This window comes from Tympanuchus pallidicinctus, unplaced genomic scaffold (genome assembly GCF_026119805.1).
Source record: "Tympanuchus pallidicinctus isolate F22 unplaced genomic scaffold, pur_lepc_1.0 scaffold1, whole genome shotgun sequence".
Taxonomy (NCBI): domain Eukaryota; kingdom Metazoa; phylum Chordata; class Aves; order Galliformes; family Phasianidae; genus Tympanuchus; species Tympanuchus pallidicinctus.
Genome location: NW_026294618.1, coordinates 32,385,458 through 32,406,714, shown reverse-complemented (window position 1 = coordinate 32,406,714; position 21,257 = coordinate 32,385,458). Strand labels below are relative to the sequence as shown.

General features: G+C 39.6%; 1 protein-coding gene and 1 long non-coding RNA gene across 6 annotated transcripts in view; both read left to right on the top strand.

Moving 5' to 3' along the window:
• The first annotated feature begins 329 nt into the window (after nucleotides 1–329).
• Nucleotides 330–7,792, top strand: LOC128090016 (uncharacterized). The gene is made up of 4 exons (XR_008210770.1): nucleotides 330–381; nucleotides 5,117–5,317; nucleotides 5,954–6,055; nucleotides 6,175–7,792. It is a non-coding gene; the product is annotated as an uncharacterized LOC128090016 (long non-coding RNA).
• A 5,024-nt stretch (nucleotides 7,793–12,816) lies between these two features.
• The window catches only part of IBTK (inhibitor of Bruton tyrosine kinase), a 55,474-nt gene continuing 47,033 nt past the window's right edge, over nucleotides 12,817–21,257 (top strand). For 3 of the 5 annotated variants that reach the window (XM_052701285.1, XM_052701354.1, XM_052701123.1), the window contains exons 1-2: nucleotides 12,817–13,005; nucleotides 19,275–19,947. In XM_052701285.1, coding sequence (XP_052557245.1) covers nucleotides 19,624–19,947 — 324 coding nt within the window. In that variant the 5' untranslated portion in view covers nucleotides 12,817–13,005; nucleotides 19,275–19,623. The remainder of the gene's footprint in view (nucleotides 13,006–19,274; nucleotides 19,948–21,257) is intronic. The other 2 variants (XM_052701204.1, XM_052701437.1) reach the window with 2 other exon arrangements.

Below are 21,257 nucleotides of genomic sequence, written 5' to 3'. Positions count from 1 at the left end.
AGTTTTTCAGTTCAGACAAGAAAAAGTAATTCCCATCTTTTATAGTTGCCATTTACACGATGAAGATATGGAACATGAAATCTAGGATAATCACGATGTTATTTCCCATTTTTCTGCTTTCTGAAGAAAAGATTAACTCTTCTCACATTGTATGGCAACTGTTGAGTCATGTCCTGAACAACTGATTGAGCACCTGGGGAAAGGACCCGGTCAGCCCTGGGAGCACAGGTGAAGGCAATTCAGCTGTGACCAGAAGGGGTGAAGCCTGGCTGCACCTCTCTTAGGCCTCATTTAAGGGCTGACTGTGATTGGGGAAGGATTTCTGGTTGGACATCTCTCCTTTGTGGTGTTTTCCCTGTGATCCTAAGTCTTTGGAGGCAGGTGAGGGTTGTTTTTTGTGTTTGTTTGGTTGGTTTTTTTTTTGGTAGCACCTTTCCATCATGCTAGTTCCTTTCTCATTATGCCTCCTGTATAACCATTCTATTCTTTTAAACTTTCTGATTGTTGCACGTACTTTCTTCTTTGGTTAAGGCCCCTTGTTTGCTTCCCTCAGGGCAACTGATAATATGCTAATAATTAAATCCTCATAACATGAATTCAGATAGCTCTGTGTGAGTATGAATTCTCATAGAAAATGTGGGGAAAAAACCCACCACATCAGTAAATGTTGTGATTCTGGAAGTTTGATTTAACTTCCAAACAAGCATCTAAATTTTTGAATCAGGATGCTTTTCAGTACTTCTAACTATTTATTAGTTACAGAGGTGCTTTCATCCCCAGTACTCAGTCAGTGCCTCTACAAGTCAGATAATGCTGGCTGCAGATTCCCAATGAGTAGAATAGCACTACTTAAGAATTGAATGTGCTACCTTTAATATCAAAATATCTCTCTTAGGAATAGGAAAAAAAAAATGGTATTAACATTTCTTGTTACTGCCAAAATTTTACTATTCAGCCTATAATGAAGAAAGAAATAGTTATAATTTGGGCAACACTTAATAAATCTCATGTGTTACCTTGTGGATGTAGTCTTTAAGAGGGTTTATTTGTTATTCAGGCAATGCTTTTCTTAATGAATGTGGAGAATGCATCTTGGAATTACTTCTTAATAGCAGCTTCATCTTTGGGAGGGAAAAAAGTGCTTGAATTATTTAATCTGAAAACAAAATAATCTGTAGGAAGTAATACTGTGTGCTAAAAGATCAAATGTTGTGCTTCAGAATGAAATGGAGCTACTTATGTCTAGGTAAATCTTCATAATGTATGGTATAGGTCTTCAGGTGGGTGAAGAAGACACTTTTCATCCAACTAATTGAAAAATATAACATTATCTCAAAGTTGTAGATTTGAACAAGCCTTTTTTTGTGTGTTTGCATTATGTTTGCTGAAGCAGAAACTCTTTAAGCAAAGATGTCCAGTGGATTTTGACAGGAGTAGTTTTAGTTTGTTGAGCCTACAATTGACTTTTTGTATCTGTTTTAGTTTCAGCTGGGATGAAATAGTTTTCTTCAGGATATGTGATGCTATGATTTTTTTTCCTAGGAGAAAAACAATGTTGATAGCACAACCATGTTTACATGTTGCTGCTAAGGAGTGTTGTACAGAGCCAAGGCCATTTGTAGTGAAGGGCCCAAGGAGCTGGGAGGAAACAGAATTAGGATGGTGACTTAAATTGGCCAAAGGGATATTTCATACTATGTGACATCATGCAGATGGAGTTTTGAAGGGGGTGGGAGTTTATCTGGCTCTCTGCTGCTGCACAGGGGCTAGCTGGATATTGGTCGGGGTGGTGCACAAATTACTTGTGCGTCACTTGTTTTGTACACTCATATATGGATATGTATATTACTAAACATCTTTTCCTTTTCTCTGTCTTAATAAATCATTTTATCTCAGCCCATGAGTTCTGAGTGACCGTGGTGCTCAGCTACCTGCTGGGTAAAACCACAACAGTATCTGAGTGGTTGGCTTTTTTTTAACTGCAGTAATAAAACACTTCAGGTTTAGGGAAACTAACCTGTCTTATACTTACATAGGCTCATTTATATTTTTCAATTACAACAAAGCTTCTCATGTAAAGGAGAATGGAATCCATAGGTACATACATCCTGCATAGAAAAAAAATGAGATCTGTAACAAGCTTTTGCTTGTGGGTATCTTAACCCATAGTCTCAGCCACTACATAGTTGCCTCTCTGCAGTAAATATTTCTTCACTAACATTCCAGAGGTGTATTATGTGCAGCAAAATGGGGGGGAAAAAAAGATTTTTGTTGTAATGGAAGGAAATTTCTTCAGGTACAGTGTTAAATGCAAATGATAGAGCATATATTTTGCTTACAAGATGTTCTTTGTATAAGCACAATATTTTGAAAATAAGGAACAGATTTATTTTGAGAGCTTAATGTCTTATTCACCTGCTTCTTATTGAAAAGTTGATACCTTTTGAATACTTTTCACTTTTAATGAGGCACTTATGTTCTTTTTAGCTACAGTATCTTTCCAGTATCAGACTTAGCCCTTATTACAGTTACGATAGACTTAATTACAGAAATGGAAAGACTCTACTAGGTCAAATTGAATTTCGAGTTACAAAAGTTGCTTGATTTAGATTTCAAGTATCTCCACACGTTTCAGTTTCTAGCTATATTCCAAGAATGGAAGTGCATGCCATACTGGATACCGTCTATACAGAGACAGAAAGTTCAGGCCTTTATCTCAATGAAATGTCTAACTTGTCTGTTACTCAATGTAAGAGAAACAGATGTCCAAGTCCTTAGGGGAAAACAGTGCTTACTTCTCACCTACCAACACAGCCTTACTTTAGGAGAAGGGGCAATGAGTAAGAAAGGACTACAGGTGCTGCTTCCAAACTCTATGCCCTGCTATGTTCCTTTGGGAGGTGGGATGCTGATTTCCACACAGGTGGAGCCAGGCTGATGCTGAGCTCATTTAACCATCTTTGTTCCTTACAAATTTCTGCCTTCCACTTCTGCACTTGGGAGCCTGATTAAAGCTGTTCACTAGATAGCACTACTTAGTTCTGAATGTGTCTACAACTTCCATGGCTCTCTGATACCCCACACATTTATGAAGAAGCCCTTCAGCTGTTAAAAAAGCTCTCATGGCAATGCAGAGAGCATCCTGGGGATGTCCAGTGTTTTCTTTCTCTTACCGTAAAGAGCAGCCCCTAGATAATATAACATGTGCATGAAGTATTAATGTTTCACAGCAATCAATGTATTTGTAAATGCAGTTTATCTTACATTTTGATATAAGAGGAGAGTTACAAGCTTGTGCGAAAGACCAGTTAGGCTTCTGACAGAATCTCAGACCAGAGCTTTTCTCAGCAGCAGCTCCTTTTCCTCTCCTTCTGTGCAAGCCTTGTGGGCAGCTGCCAGCAATCCAGCTCCTTGCTCAGAAGCACAAAGCTTTTTGGCATTCATCTTGCAGTTCTTCCTTGTGCTTTGAGGAGTATTTAGCTCTTCAGCAGTTTTTCAGGTATATTAGGTGGATGCCTAATGTTTCAGCTGTATTAGAATAGGCATTGCTGTGTCTGCTGGCCATATATAGAGATTTATTAATACCATATGAGCTTGTGGTGGGATGAATCAGTGCTGTGACATAGCGCTCTGAAGGTAGCGGGATCACATTGGTTTGTAAGTTTTCAGGAAGAAAACTCCTCAAAGGGGTTGCATGGATTTTCCTTGTGAAGTACATGTGTTTGGGGGTCTCTGAGAAGCAGTCATAATAGAAGTGCCTGGGTGCACTACAAGTTGCTTTTTTTTTTTTTTCTGCTTCCTTGACTGATGAAAGAATAATAGTTTTGTTTATCTGCCACACTGTCTTAGTTGGCTGGCAATTCCTATTCTCCTTTTCTCTAGATTGTTTTCCTCTTTTTCTCCTGCAGGACAGATTGGAATGAAAGATCTAATTTTCTCCTACTTTGTTTCCCATGCAGTCACTTATGGGTATGTGTACAGTGTCACCTTACCCAAATGGCAATGTTTTACAGAGGTATAAATTAGTAGGTACAAGCAGTACGAGCAATATAAAGAGCAAGACAGGACATAATCAAATCCCTGAGTGAGAGAGAAACTAAGTCTTATACCATCTGGACATGACTTTTTGTGAATTTAAAATATTAGTAGGTGCTGAGGCATCTGAAGGCTCAGCAGCATATGCCATTTTTATGTGAGGAGCAGCTGAGTCCCAGATCTGAGATTTACTAGCCACTAAGGGGAGAACTCTGTAAGAGAGTGGAGAGTTTGCTTCCAGAAGAAGCAACATTTATAATTCCTGTTATTTTCCTCTCCTTCAGGCTGTCCTTGTATAAAGTCATGCCTGCTTTGGTATTGGGCTATGTGTGATGTCAAAGCAGAATGCAGTTGTGTGAGGATATTGCCTGCGCTGGCAATGCAGGGCCCTTTGTTGGGAGGAGCTGCAAAAAAAGCTGTCAGTAATCCTCCCAGGCTGGAAAAGTCTGAGCATAAAGCTTAAAGTCATAGAAAAGCAGGATGCAGAAAGAAGAGGACCCTGAGGAGAGCTTGTAACAGCAGTATCCTACAAAGTAGCCAGTGAATCACCATGCACTATCTTATCATGAAGCTCCATTTATTTGAGCCTATTTATTACAAAAATCTCATAGTGTCTCATCCATTTCACAGCTCTGCAACATGAATTACTTGAAAATTTGTTAGTGCAACTCTGAGCTCCAAATACATCGTTTGGATATCTTTTGCCCCAGTCTTATTTCTATGTGCTTTGTTGGAAGGGTAACATAATGCTACTTAGTATAAAATGTGCACGCACTGGTAAGAGCATAATAAAGGTTTTGTTGTGCTGCTATGTAGCTGAGCCAAGACATAAGACAATGCTGAGATGAGACATTGCTGAGAACACTTCACTAAGGTAGACAAAAATAATTTCTCACAGGTCAGCTCATTATGGTGCTACTGAAGTGTGGGGAAAAACTGACTCCCGAGTTATACTTTTCCTTTTCTTTTCTACTTATTTTTTTCCTGTGGAGGGAGATGAAATGAACCAAATTTACTTAATGAGGTTTGGCATGAAAAATGATACTTATTTCTTCCTTCATATTATTCTCTACAAAAATAGAGCTGAGAGAGCAAGGAAGACTGCCTGGCAAACAAATGAGAATGCTCAGAGAATTGAAAATCAGGAGAGAAAAGAAGGGGCTAAAATAACACTTTCCACTGTGCCCAGCCCCCTCCTTGAGATAAAGCAATCATTAGGACACAGTGGGGCCATGGAGCAGGAGCAGCAGGAGCTCCCTGAGGTTTTCTTAAAGCCATGTGGGTGAGTGAACTGATACCCAGCAGTTACAGCTGGGAGTTGCATCTGGTCTTTTGTTTTAAAAACAAACTCTTTCACCTGGGAACCTTTCTTTACTAATCATTTCCTATGCTCTTTTGCCTGTATTCTTAGTGGCTTCTATCCTATTGGCACTGTCACTACGCAGAGAGGCCAAAATGGGGATTTGACTTGGAGCTCCCTGGCCACCATGGTGACTTTGAAGTATTTTCTCCTGGGGTTACGTGCCTCTGCTGAAACATCCACTTGTGGTCTGGCTGGCATTATGTTAGTATTCTAGTGTCACTGGTGACAGGAAGAGTGCCAAAAGGTGCTGTGAGCTGTGTGGTGCTTTAGCCAATCTTTTCTTTGTTTCGGAGCTGTCCTACAAAATCCCTGCCTCTCCATCTTATTCTCTGCCCCAGGTTGTTATTTCCATGGCTGTGCTGTAGTTTGCGCTGTTGTGCTAATTAAGTTTGAGAGATTTGGTCTGATTGAGGACAAAATAGGAGAGTTTTCCTGAAATTCACATTTACTTTGGGATGTAGTTACACTACACTCTAGTGAGCAAGTACTTCTTTGTAAAAATCTGAATTTGATCCTGTAGTGGGTAATCCCATTCTTAAGGTTTTTAAAAAGCAGCAAGCTGGCTAAACTGTTCTTCAAGATGTAACAGTCACTTGTTCTGGAAGCAATGTACTGCTGGCTACGGACTTAAGCAGCAACAGTTGGGAAAGGATACAGGTAGGGAATACACAGATGTACTTGAAAGTCTTCTGAAAAAGCAGACTTTTAAAAATGCAGATATTGATTTGTTCTTCATTTTTAGCATCTTTTTTGAAATAACTCGCTTTCTATTTCAGTTTTTGAAGTACCGAACATTCACTAAATTGCCACTGAGAGATTCGGAGCACAAGTCCTTTAACTTCTATTCCAAGTGATGCCAAAGGAAAACAGAGCTATGTTTGCATAGAATGGCATCAGAATTGCAGCACACTGTCCCTGTTTTTTCAACCTGCACTTCAGGTCAGCCTCCCTGCTCTGCCAGACATTCCAAGACAGCAAATGGTCCCGCTGTCTGCAGTGTAGCTTGTCGAGAGCTGAGTAATACTTAGCACAAGGATAGCTTTTCAGATAACCACTAGACCAAATGAAAGTGGGACTGTGTTGACACATTCTGATTCAGAAGGAGATCTCTACATGACTAAGGGACGTCTTCAATTTCCAGGATCTAGAAATAGAATTGCAAATTTGCTCTAGTCTCCATGAAGTATCTGGATGGGGTGGGTCCTCCTACTCTGCATGATACCAGCAGGGTAATGAGAGAATTGTATTTTCTTCTGTGTTAGGAAAAGAAGGGAGAAGAATTGTCCATCTGCTGGGCTCCTTTCTTTTTGCCCTGGCTGTTGGGTATCAGATTTCCATCATCTGAGAAGGAATGGGAGTTTCTCACAAGTGAGGAAAGCATGCCTTCCCCAGCAAGTGGACTTTCCAAAAACTGGGGAAGAACTAATATGACAAACATTTTCCTGGACAATTAAATAGAAATCGCATGTTACTTTCCGTATCTTTGGATCTGTAAAGTTTGAATTGGTTGAAACAAATATGAATAGATGAAACGTACTCACTTTGGCTCTAGTTACCACAACTATTTAAAACAGCTAAATAGAAGTTAGTCAGAAGATACTTTTCCCTGATTGTACTTTATGAAACTATACACATTCACCAGAAAATTTAGTATACATGATTACATTTTGAATTATGCCTTATTCTTAAGGCTTTTCAAACAGCTACTAATAAAAATATCTTTTTAAAATTTGGTTTTCCTGAGTAACCAGAGGACGAGGAAAGCAAACATGTTTCGGCAGTGGCATCTAGTGGTCATACTTCTGTGTAATGAAACTATGAAGGGAGACTGCCGTTTTTTCAAGAAAGAAATTTTCTTTAAGATAGTCTGCTGTAGGAAGTGTAAAATAATTTAAAAAAAAAAAAAAGCATTTGTTTTTTGTTGGAAATGGGAATTTTGCTGGAGGATGCTGTCTGTGTTACTGTAGCTGGTAGCAGGGTATTTCAAAAATTGTAAGAAAAAACATTACGAAAGTGGCATTTTTTTCTGGTTTCTGTGTAGCCTCACTTTGTTTATGTTTATGCTACCATGCTCTAGTGCATCCACCAGACTGCAAAAATCCATCCTACCAATCGTGAATGTATTTGTCAACAATGTTTATTTGTCATCACAGCATAACTGCCTCTTGGTCAGAAGAAAAGTGTTCCTGTAGGCAGCACACAAGGCTGCCCAGCAGCACTGCACAGTTCAGAGTGAATGTGACTATAGGAACTGGCTTGATTCTCAAGGGGAATATATTTATGAAAATGTGATACAACTTGAGTGTGGTGAGATATGCAGCAATTGTACTTTTTGGGCTCCCTTTTTTTGTAGGTATTAATCTGAGGCTCAAGAACAGTGTTGCTGTATTCATGGAATCACAGAAGGGTTTGGGTTGGAAAGGGCCTTTATGATCATCTAGTTCCAAGCCCTTGCTTGGATAGGCAGGCGCACCTCCCTCTAGACCAGGTTGCTCAAAGCCACATCCAGCCTGGCCTTGAATGCCTCCATGGAGGAACCATCTACAACCTCACAGGGAAATCTGTTCCAGTGCCTCAGCTCCTTCACAGTAAAGATTTCTTCCTAACATCTAGTTTAAGTCTACCCTCTTCTGGTTTAAAGCCATTAGGGTTATTCAATCCACAGTGTTTCACAAACATTTACAGTCTTAAGGCTTATAGTTCTACTAAAACACCCTTCCACTGATAGTATGATAACTAGGCATTCACACTGCACCAACCAATGCTAGCAGAGGAGGCAGAAATACAGTCTTTGTACTTGGAAGCAAAAAATTAAATGAGCAGAAACAAGTTTATTGACTTGGAGTGACTTCATCGAAGCTTACAAATCAGCATACTGTATGAAACTGATCAAAAATTATGCATCAAATTTGTAAACCCAGAATAAATTAAGCAAATGATCATTTCCATAATGACTACTAATCAACCACTTCACCTGATTTTATTTCCAATGGACTCTAAGTGGTATATGAAACAATGTACATTTTTTTTTTTTAATGGAAAAATACTCGTAACCTGTCAGTAACTGTGGCTGTGATTCTGTGATCATGCACTGCAAAATGGCAGTTCAAAGATAGGCTGCTGCTTGAGTTTTGCAGCTGGAATCCTCAGCAGAAAGTCAGACAGATGATTCAAAACTGCTAGAATCAAAGTTAAAGTCCTTAATCAAAACCGCAAACAATTTTTTAAACATTTTATGTATTTCTTGATTATTGTCAAGAATGTAATTTAGATCTGTGCAATCTTATTGAAGTGGGTTTAGCTGATAGCAGTGTACGCTGGAATTACTTGAGAGGAAAACCAAACCTTTAAATTTTTATGGTCCCCCTTCTGGTTTGGCATAGTTTTGTTTCAAAATTTCTAGAAACAGAAATTCCACATGTGCCTTTTGTAGTTTCACTTGCATCTTCATTTGTAATTTTATAGTTTTTATTTAGGTTTCAACACAATTTAGACAACCAAAATCATGATCCACCCTACTCTGCAGTGGTGACAGACACAGGCTCATACAAGGGACAGTTTAAAGCAGGTAACAAATTCCTGTTTTGAAGAGTCTTATCTGAGGAGGCTATTATCTCTGATTCAGCATGGAGATGGACCGTGCTGGGAGTGACTCACAACACTCAGTGAGTCACTGGCATGGCTGAAATTAGCTCAAGAAAACTGTCTGAAATCTTTAGACACTCAACAAGCTCTTCAGTTTTTACTGCAAAATTACTCTGCTAATGCTTTGAGCTACTAAGCAAACGGTATCTGTGATGTCATCTGAGCGCCAGAAGAGTTTTCAGACTGTAGATGGCGCTGCAAGGTAAGTACAAAAGTGCATGTTTATTGTCTGTACAGTCACTGCAATTCCATACAAAGCTATGGGCAGTGGTTTGTTGTTGAATACAGCTTGTATGGCTTGTAACTAACTCTGGTTCTGTGGATTAGCTTAGTAAGAGAAAATAGACTTTGAATATCAGGAGTGCTCTCCCAGTTTAATTAGACAAACTGGAGATCTTAACGATGTCAGAGTATCTGATGTGCAATGGCTACGTAGAAGTTCCCAGCCTTGCCAGATGAAGAATCTGCTTTGCTTAAACTTCTTGAATGAAAGCTCTTGTGTGCTCAGGTGCATCTTCATTTTTCTGCTTTACTTTCACGGGAACTCTGAAGTAGTCAGATGAGACCTCAGGAAGTGGTCCATATGTTTCCATCCTCCTCTCAATTCTATTTTATCCTCAGACTTCTCCATACTTTTCTCAGGTGGAAATATGGAATTTAGTATACCTGTCTCTCTGAGTTTCTTGATAGGGTTTCTTATTGCAAGATATATATATATATATATATATGTATATATATACTTTATAAATTTAGAGCTACATTAGTGGTATATATAAAAAAAAAAATCTTAAGTGTGTGGCTGTCTGATAAATAAGTAGTTTGTTTTCTCACTTGGCAAAGCAAAAATCTTCCCTGCTAAGAGGTCTTATCTTCTACTGTTATCTCTCTAATATGAATTCTCAAATATTTCATACTCTTCTGCTCTTTTTAAGTTCATAAAATGGAAAGATCATGAGGAATTTATTTAGTATAAGAAGAAGATAAGCCTGGAGTTGATTAATTTTTTCTTCAGCAGAGAGTATTACTGCTGCCAATAAGAATCGTTGCTAAAGACTCCAGAGGAAACTGGTAATAATTAGGCCAGCTGAGGCATAAAAATAGAAATGTGAATGCAGAAATCCATCACTAGACACTTAACTGTAGCTCAAAAGGAAAAAGAGAAATTATTTCCTTTTTTATATAGAATCAACTTCTAGATTGTTGGCTGACAAAAGTAATCGTCATCTTTTTTCAACATTCAGAATCTGTTAAGAGATTGTTACAATGATAGCCCAAAGTACAGAACACACTTTTTCCTTACTATGACTAAATACCTTCTCTCCTAACTATTCCATCAGCCTTAAGCTTGGGGCAGTAGACAAACAACATAACTTTGTCAGTATTTCTGACTTCTCTGGAAGAGTGGAAAGGATTTGTAGCTTGCTAGAGTTATGCTTAATGGGGTAATGTCCACCTTGCAGTTTAATCTTCCCTAACCTTAAGCAAACATACACATTTGGAGTACAGTCAACCTATAACTCCCTCAACTGTCAGTGAACTAAGATGCATACTAACACACACACAAAAAACCCTCTATAAGTTAATTGACCATCTCAAAATTGACATTCCTCCTCAAATTCTTGAAGAACCTTTTAAAGTGTTGCCTATTTAATTATTTATTTATTTGAGGGATTTTTGACTGCAAGTCTAAAACTGCTATGAAAGATCACAGTGGTCAGAGACGCATTTTTTCCTATAACAATTACATGTTGATTTGTGGTTATTCAGACCTTTCTGCCACAGACTAGAGAAAAAAAATAGTTTTGAACAGTCAGGCACTACATGCTTCAAGTATTCACAAATCTGGCTGTTGCACCATCCATTTAGAAAAGACACTTTAGTGTCTTGATAAACAAGAAAACCATTAAACAGGTTCTATTTAATCTGTTTTATAACTAGTTACCTTATCACCTCAGTATCTCTCTGCAAATCAAACTATATCATCCTCAGTCTATGAACAGCATTCACTAGTTGGCTGCTTTTGAAGAACTGACACAAAACAGCAGGAATTTCCATTACTGGCCTATGTGCTGGGAGCAATTAGAAAAACCTCAACAATAAACAATAAATAAAGTAGTTAATACCCTGTTTTTCTTAAAACAAATGAACTTGCTAAAAGACTGTTGTTTATTGTCAAAGTTTTGTCTGATCCAGCAGACTGTATCAGGTCCTATTTTTGTATTCTTCACAGTTGTACTCTGAGCAGTATGAAAGAGAAAGTACCCAAAGGGCACTCCAACGTATTAAAAATTATTTTTCTCATATAGAATCCATTATTGTTGTCTTGGACCTTCTTCTCCTTTAAGGCTCTTGATCTCTCCACTGTGCTGTTTACCTCTCCAAAGGATGCCTGCCTCAGCTATTAGCTCGAATTCATTACTGTACAACAAAGCACTGTTTATGGCTGAATTCAGCTGTGTTTGGACCTCCTTATCTCCCCAGATAGTCATTACTGTTCACAGGCCAGCTGGCAGCATACTTGTAGCAAGGCCACCTCTGAAACATGCTCGTGATTGAAGCACAAAAAAGCTACCAGTAGGAAAATAACACATCAATAAATTTCACACAGCATGCAAGGTTAGTTACCAAGGGGACTGACTGCTGGAAAAACCAAACCTTTGGTACAGTGAAATACAGAAAGCAGACTGTAGAGTTCACGTTAACTTGATTAGATGACATGGATAAAAATGCCTGTGATTCACCAACATAAAACTTCTGCTCTTTTTATTTTCCCCAAATTAAACTGCTGCTGCTAATTACACACACATATCTTTTCCAACATCAAATTTTTTGAGATGAAAAAATAGCTAGGTTGTTTTAAACTCCTTAATGCTTGCACCACTTCTGGGATAAAATTGTGGCTTTGAATAAATACACAAGCTATTAATTAAAGCCTGTCTTTATTAATAAAGCCTGTCTTCCCTTTCTATTTTGCAAGTGTTCTGTGATTTTTTCTTCTCTTTTTTTTTACTCTGTGTTTTGCGTTAGGTATTGCCTATTTTGGTTCCTAGCTTCCCACCCTGAAATGCTAACCTTTATCCTCTTTCAGAGTAATCTGTAATGTGCCCTTCTTATGATATCATCCAATACATTAAACTGTACTACTGAGTCGAGACCTTGTGGAGCTTACTTCAGGCACCTGAGATATGGGTGCCTCTCTTTGGATGAGAATTTTCCAAGCCCTTGTGCATAAACCAAGCTTGCGAGGTGCAAAGCCGCACAAAAGTCAAACTGTACCACGCCGAGTGCTTGCTGTGTCAGGGCTTAAGATACACCGACTTAAGGCAGTGTGTGTCAATCAAGCCCTTTGGTGCTTTCTCCCACTTCATTGCTTTCTGAAGGTCTGAGGGCTGATTACTGAGTGACTGCTGTTTGAGTCTTGCAGCGAGGTGCTGCCCTGCCACTGCAGCACATCCAGCTCTGTGGCCACAATTTTCGTTTCCTTGTGAAACCTGACTGGAACTTGGTAGTTTTCCCTCCCACCTGCTCCTTCTCCGCACACCGCCTGCTCGCTCACAACGCTACGTACACCACACCCACCCACCGCCCGCGGCCGCCATTTTGATTCAACTCCCGTACCGCCCAGGAAGCCCCGCCCCCTCCCACTCCTCCCGCCCCCCTCCTCGGCGTGTCATGCAATCCGAGCTCTGCCGTGAGGGGAGGAGCCTGGCCGACGGTCGCAACCAATCGGCACCCGATGTGCGGCGGCGCCGCGGCCAATCGACTGCTCGCTTCTTCGGGGGTGCGGTGTCCCTGTGCCCTGCTCTGCTGGCGCAGGCTTGTCGCCGCTGCCGCTGCTTGAGGTGCAGCGGTAGCTGTTGCGGCCTGGCCTCGCTTTCGTTCTATTTTCACTGAGGATGAGCCCTTGCGGTGCCCAGCGCGCGTCCTGCCCTGTCCGTCCGAGCCCATTCATCTAGCGACTGGTGAGGGGCGGGCCGCAACCTGCTGATGTGTCCGGAGGGAGCCGGGCTGGGGGGAGGGCGGCGGCTGAAGGGGTAGAGCATAGGGTAACGGGAGGCAGCCCCGGGCGCCGGCAGCAGCTTCTGCTTTCCCAAGCTGGAGGTTCCCGGGCCTGCTTGCTGTTAGCTCACCCCGTGGCGGTGCCGGCAGCGGTTCTGCCTCCGAGCAGCAGCACCGGGGTGCTGGCATCGCGTCGTTGGCTAGGGAGGATATTTCCGTGCCGCCCTGCTAGGGCCAGCTGCCCCATCTTTGGCACCCGGCCCTCCCTTTGCTGACGTGGTCAGTGGAGCTGTCGGTCTGCATGGAGGCTGACCGCGACTTGTGGTTTACAGAAATAAATAGGAAGACACCCGGATGGGTGCTCTTAACAACGCTTTTCCCGAGGTCTTAGTTCTTTCAGTAAAGTCAGCCCTTCCCAAGACTTGATGTATTTATCTGACATAGGTTTAAGTACAGGAAATTCTAAGAAGCGTCTTCTCTACATTGCTCTTTCGTTGTGAGACAGATAAGCTGCACATTCAGAGCAGGATCCCAGTATGTTGTGGAAATGCCCATAACTGTATGCACTCTACTTCTCTGTTACTGCTCCCCACTGTGATCACACACACAATGGCCAGGGTTGGAAGGGACTTCGAGGGTCATGAATCTCCAGCCCCCCTGCAGGGCCACCAACCTCCCCATTCAATACCAGAACAGGCTGCCCTGGGCCCCATCCAACCTGGCCTTGAACTCTTCCAGGGACGGGGAAGATAATCTTGTTCTAGGGGTTAAAATGTGCAGAGCGTTACTGAATAGGTTAAACACTCTATGGATATGTAATTTCATGAATAGGAAATGATGATCTTGTTATTCTTTAAAGGCTTGGTCAATGTGCTGCTTGTAGCTGAAAGGTGTGTTTGGTGATATTTATCTAGGAGTTCATTTGTGTTCAGTGGCTTCTCATAATGCATTCTTGAGGCTACACTGTTTAGTGTCAGTGCTACCTCCATTATATTACCATTTAGCTCCAGTTTGCTAGTCTAAACTACTTTAGTATTTATTAGTGGAAGCTGTCTTCAGTCAACAGAAAAGTCTGGAAAATTAGCAACGTGTTAGCAAACAAAATCTATGGCTTATGGAACTAAAACTAGGTTATTTTTAATTTTCATTAGCTTAATAATTAAGTAGTCTTCTGTAAAGTTTGGTTTGGGGACAAATATTTTCAGGATTAACATGTTGTTATGGTTACACATTTTTTGTGATATTAGGAAACGAGTCTGAATGGACCTTGGAGAACATTGTTGAATGTCAGCATGCTTGTTCAAAAATGAAAACAAAAAAAGCCTCACAAGCATCCAGGATATCTTTTAAGAACTCGCAATGCCCTTATAAGGCTGGATTTGCCTCATTGCAGTGTATGACATTGCCTGTTGCTAATCTTCATGTAAGCTTCTAGCAACTTACAGTCAAATGGGAAAGTAAATCGATTTTGTGTCTTTAAAGCCACATTATTTACACTGTTAAAAAAAAAGATTATTAGGGTTGATGAGAAAACTTTGGACTTCTTTTTTTTTTAATGCAAAATAGAAACTCCTACTTTAATTGTAGGAAAGCCAAATATTTGGTAATTTTTTCACTGAGTATATCCTAGTATATAGTTGAAATTTAGGAATGAATCAACACCACTTAAATAAATCCTTTCAAAACAGTGAGTGAGATGAGGGGAGGTTATACTAATTTAATTATCAAATAAGATACTGAGAAATATATTCTCTTCTGGGACAGGTAGCTGTACCTGGAGCATTAACTCCCAGTGCACTACGTAATGTTATGATGTGGAATACTGATAACCAAAAATCATAAAACCATGACAATACTAAAACAGCTAGAAGCAGGGTTTAAAATCAGTGTTGCTAAGTTATCAATTCAGTTACTGTAATGCATTGTGCATGGGAGATGCTAAACCAGTGATCTGTCCAAAAGTAGCAGTGAATTCTCATCACTGCTGCTAGTTTTCTCTTTCATTTCTCTGCCAGGATCATTGTCTCCTGTGCTCTTAGGACCAGAAAACCACAACTGCAGTTACTGCCTGCTGCCTTAGTGTGATGTTCACATCTATATTAGTCAGATTTTGATTGGTACAATACTGAGGGTTGGCTTTTCTCAGGAAGAATCTGAAAGACCACGTGAATTCTAGTATTAAATGTGTGCCTCCCAGGTTGGCAGCTTCAATGTCTGTTTCTGGCATCCAGCATATGATAGGATTTGTTACCCTTCTCTTCTGTCAGCACCCCTGTACTTTTAAGGCAGGAACAAACAAACTGTGAAAAAAGAAAGAAATTCAGGAATGTGTTGGTTGAGAATGTGGTCTGACAGAAGTGGAAGCGAGCAGCATGCATTTTCCTTTATCCGTTAGCTTGTGATCCCTCTGTGTTCGCTGCTGGTGTTCTAGGCATCGCAGAAACTTGGCTGTGTATGCTGTGCCACTGGTGCATTTGGCAACTGAAAGACAGCAACTGAGAAACACTTGCAGTAAGGTCTGCCTCTTTACTAGCATTTCTGCTGTTTCTACATAATTGTTACGAGATTTCTTGTTGCCAGAACTTAATTGATCATATAGTATATACTTGTTTATTCTGGGAAGCATCCTGGATAACAAAAGAGCTAAACAGAACCTTTGGACTAAAAGACTGCTGACCTACCAGAGGACCCCTGTAAGCAGCTTTGATACCCTGCAAGATTTCTAGAACTCCCAAATGGGAGATTGTTTCTCTCTGCTTTGTTTGTTATATGCAAAGACTGAATAGAATCTCAAGATTTCATCTAACTGCCCTCTGATGTGCATAATCTTAGTTTCATTCTCAAGAGAGGTGTTTCAACTGTGTTCTTAGACTTCTTAATAAAGTGGCACGTTTTTGGAATTCGTAGAGACCACTTTAAAGAAACAAATTTGAGACAAGTACAAGTGACTGCAACTTTTCCACCTGTAGGAGTTATGATTCCTTAAGGTCTGATGGCTCCTCTCTGGCCAGAGACCTTATATGTATTGGGAGGTCAGATAACCGTGTGTTCTTGTTCATTGGGAGGGTAGATACTCTGCTTTAGAGTCCTTCTAGTGGCATATAAGGATGAACAGGACTGGATGTTGTATTGAGGGACATGGTTTAGTAGGAGCTATTGGGAATAGGTGAACGGTTGGACTGGATGATCTTTTAGGTCTTTTCCAACCTTGGTGATTCTATGATTCTATGATTCTATGATTCTGAAAATGAGCTGCTAATGCTTTGGTGAAGGGAAGGAGTTGTAGCAGTAGGTCTCTTTTGAGACCATGCTGGAGGAGAGCTGAAGTGATTGGGTGAAAGTGCTGTCCAGGAGGTTTGACAGCTGTGGTGTGGTGCTGCTTTGCCCTCTCTGGGGAAGAGCTGAGTGGGAGGGTTGCAGGGTTAGGGTTAGGGTTATAGCTGAGTGGACTATCAGCATGTCCGTTAATTTGAACTCCAACCCATTCCATAACAAAAATGTTCAAAGGCTGATAACGTTATTTACCTTTTTGTCTTCCAGTAATTACAGCATTAGGAAAAGACTAGTGTTCTCGGTATAATTAGTGATGAGAACTCTACAGAAATAGCTGCAAATAAAAAGCAAACGCATAACCAAAGGCAACATACATTCTAGCCACTGAAGTTCCAGGTTTAAAAAAATGCTGATGGTCTTCAGGCTTCCTTTTGGTGCTGCTGATTCAACTGGGACTTCATGTACTAGAATTAAGCATTTTTAACACCACTTACAGGGTTTTCACATAAACATGAACATCACAATTTTAAAGTTTTAAGATTTCACTTAAGGACCTATTTCATATGTAAAAACAGTCAGATATGATTATTAACTCATTTCAGGTGTTGTAATAGCATGACTATGTTATTGATGTTTCAGTCTTTGTTGAAGAGGGTTGTAAACTTGAACAGCAGCTTTCTGTCTCAAAACTTAAGGTGCACATGTCACTGTCCTAATGTAGTATCTGTTGTTGTATGTTATAGTAAGGAGGGCTGGGTTAGGGTGACTTATAAAGAAATAATTCACATAGTTGCAGTATCGTCATAATGGAATTACTGTGTGGTAGTCAGGACTGTATTTTGGTGTTTGGACTCTTAGGCTAGAGCTCAGGTACTCTAATAAGTAATATATAATATTATAATATAATATAATAACAACTTTTTTCTTATTTGTGGGCTCATTTATTGTAGTGTTTCTCATGGTGTAGTGGTTTTTTTTTTTTTTTTGTTTGTTTTGTACAAGTTTCTTCTTCCTTCTGAATCATTTACCCATGCAATTCAGTGTTGTAAACAGATGAGTATCAGCCCAAGGGATGGATGGTATGCTATGGGGCACGGCAGGGCTGCTGCCTCGAGTGGCAGTGCCACTTCCTATCAGTTTACGTGACAAATTAGTCAGTTTTATTTGTGACTTCTCTGCGTATTTTTTCTCTGTGCTTGTTGGTTTTATTTTTCTTTCTTGTTAGCACTAATAGCAGTGTCTTAAAAATTAATGCTATTAAAGATGTGCTTCAAAAAGCATGAAGTAAAATTCATACTACTCCACAACATGGTTTTATCACCTATTTAGAGTACTGATAGTTTTTCCTATAGATACCCCTATATATTTTAGAATAGTTACCATTTAGAAGAGTTTGATGCCCTGGGTATCTGGGCTGCCAGTAAGAGCTACCTGTCATGCCTTGATTCCTTGGAACAGCGTCAGGCCATGTACTTGAAACTAAAGCTTCCTTTCAAATCTGTGATGTTGGCTCTCTTCTTAGTATAAGAATTTAAAGAAGATAGAAAGAGAAGTCCAAAAAGGTATGGGTTAAACTTTGTGTTATTGCAGAGGTTTGTATGCTGATTGGAAGACATAAACTCACTATGGCAAATGTAAGCTAAATGGTTGTGGTCACGTTTGGACTATAATGTTAGATATTTCTAATATTACTCATGGACAGGGATGAGGGACTCAATTATAGTGAATAAAAACTATTTTTTCCCTAATCCTTGAAATTGATTGGAAAGTACATAATGAATAACTGTAGTCTGTAGATTTCCATTCCAAGTATTTAATCTTTCCTGAATGAGGGAGAATAATAACTGTCAGAGGTTTTTTCATAATATGTTTCAGTTAATATTTTTGGAGTTGTGCGTTTGTTTACTTCCTGTTGAAAGTTTAGATTCCATTACTTCCATTACTAGTGTTTGCTCTAAACCTTATGGCAACGGTTGATAATTCTTGAAATAGGTGGAATGAGATTTCTGTTTTCTTTTCCAGCCAAAGTAATTTTCCTATGACAAATCCTTGCAGATTGTGACATACTAAAATATGGTTGTGTGTTGGGTACCTGAAAAACGATGGCAGCATGCTTTTAAAAGGGAGAGCAAGGAGTTTGGTGTGAGTGTGGTTAGGTTTATATTGATTGCTGAGCTGGGAAGGGAACAGATTATTATTTTTCCTGAGAGTTATGTTTTATTTATCCATCTTTCATGATATTGTTGCCTGACTTCTTTTAAACACTTATAAGCTTCCTGCTTGTTCCAGGAGCTTTACACCTTTGCCTTGCAGGCAGTCAGCAATCTGAATTCATTTGTGTGTACAAGTTGCTTTTCTTTCTTGCCTGTCTTGCTGTCCTTCCTCACATTTGTCAGCAGCTCTGGAAGTGGTGGAAGGGAACCTTGCTGTTCATTGTGGAGAAGAGACTTAGTAGGAAGATGGAGGCCTAGAGCTTAATCCTTTATTGCAGTGGCAAAGGGAAACTGTGGTGGTCCTTCTCCTCCTCCTGGGCAAGACTGGCAGAGCCAAGATGTATTCAACATCTGCTTGGGTTTCTTTTGTTTTGGTTACTTGTTTTCTCAGCAGTCCTTCAGTTCAGTCCTTGCTTCCTGATAATAAACTATTGAGGTCCTGAGGTGGCTGGGAAAAGAAGTTGTTGTTTAGATTACTTTTTTTTTTCTTGTTCATCATGTAGCCTCAAAGATCTATGTCAAAGAAGGGGAGGCATTACATTCCAAGCATGGGGTGGGGAAGGGATTCATGGGTTTTTAGACTGGCTAAATGCCTGACTGAGCTCAAATGGCATTAGACAAGTCAGTTAACTCTTCCTACTTTGCTCCTGCACTTGTAAGTTCTAGTATGATTTAACTTGGTGTAGCTGATGGGAGAAATGTTTTTTTTTTATTGATTAATCTTTTCTGTTTTGTCCTTTTTTCAGGTCTCCCTTGCAATTATGGAGTTTTAGAAGAATAAAGGAGTGTGGAGGGGGAATCCCCCCTCTCCACACGTAAGGTAGTCAGTTCACTTCAGAATTTTCTATGGACAACAATATTTGTTATATATGATGGTGAAATAAGACTTCTTAAAATATATATATTTTTAAGTATTTATTTGGATCAAGTGCCAAACATAACATTACAAAGATTTCTGATGGCAGCTCAATAAAACTGGATTTGCATCTTTGGAATTACAAATCTGTGAAGGCACTGTGTTGTATACTGAGTTGAGTGCCTTGATATTCTTAATGGTTGTTCCCCTTAAGGAGAGGAGCAGCTTCCGAAGTGAAGATGAATTCTCTCATGCCAGACTGCACTTCTAAGTGTCGATCTCTACAGCATGCTTTGGATGTTATTTCTGTAGTAACCAGAGGAAGTGAAGGCCAGATCAAAGCCTTTCTTTCTTCTTACTGCTACAATGCTGCAACTATAAAGGATGCCTTTGGTAGAAATGTTCTACATCTTGCTTCATCCTGTGGCAAAAAAGGTGTGCTGGACTGGTTGGTTGAGACCAAAGGAGTGGATCTATTGGCAAAAGATAAAGAGTCTGGATGGACAGCTTTGCACAGAAGTATATTTTATGGATACATTGATTGTGTTTTGTCACTACTTAAGGTGAGTATTTGCAACTGCAGTTTTTCTTGATATCTGTAAGTTTTAGAGTTGTATCAGTCACTGGAAAGTGAATGTTTTTTAAACTTGGCTGAAAGCCTCTTGAAGGTTATCTTAGTATTACATTTAGAGCATAGAGCACTGATTTACTTGAAATTTGTCTTTTTATTTCTAAAAGAAGTCTGTCTTTGCCCACTAAGAAATCAGCACTGAGTAAGGATCCTCAGGCAGTTGTGGACTTCCCTGAAAGACGGGGAACAGTGTGTTAACAGTATCAGGCTTAGGATCTTAAGAGTATAGAATGAACGTGATGTTAGAGAAAAGATACTGCAAAAATAGACTCTTCAGTCTATTATGCCAATTAGTACTTTTTAGAAAACACAAAATATAAGATCCAAGCTTATGTTTGAGAGAGAGGCAATTCAAAATAATGCAGTGTTTTATTAAACACATTGTCATTTCATTTATATTTCAACCAGGGCTTTTTTACCACTCATTTCCCTTTGTTCCTTCTGTGTTATTGCTGTTTCTTCCCCACCTCTTAGCAAGTTGTTTTTTATTTTTACTTCCTTCTCCCTCTGTTTCTCCAGTCCAAAGTACGACAACAGGAAGATCTACATTTGATTGAGATGTTCAGGCTCCCATTAGCCATGTAAGAAAATAAACATTTGTGGTTCAGGATGACTTAAAGCAAATTTTAAGACAGAGACTTTTCCATTTTAAGTTCAGTTTAAGTTCAATTTAATATTGCAGTGACTAGCAATTTGTAAGCATTAAACTCTTTTTTTTCAAGAAGCAGTTTAAACAAAAAGGTTGAGGGTCCAGTAGTTCTTAATTCTTGAAAATGTGATAACTGATAAATACACGTTTCATGTATTGTACCCCTATGTAGTGAGGAGGTTTTCTTTAAGCTTTCTGAAAGTAAATGTTTTTATGGGAATTGTGGGTGGTTCTTTTCTCTGTAAAACTGGTAACTGCATATGTGATGTTTGAAAAGGTATTGAATCCTCTAGTGTGTGTATGTGTCTCTGTATCTTAGATATTTGCTTGCAGGAGGCCTTTAGTGTTTTTCCCAAAGGTGTTTAACTTCTTCATCAATTGCATGACTATGTGAGGTTTTTATGATAGGTGACTCTGTTGATATGCCTCTTTAAAAGAAAAAATGAGTCATGGACAGTGCTCTAACTTCTAGTTTCTTAACTGAAGTCTCTCTGCTATGCAGTGTTATTAAGAGCATGTGTTCTTAAGGTTTTACAGCAATGACAGGAAGGGATTATGGAACACAGTTATGAAATAGCTGAGCTAGAAGGGAA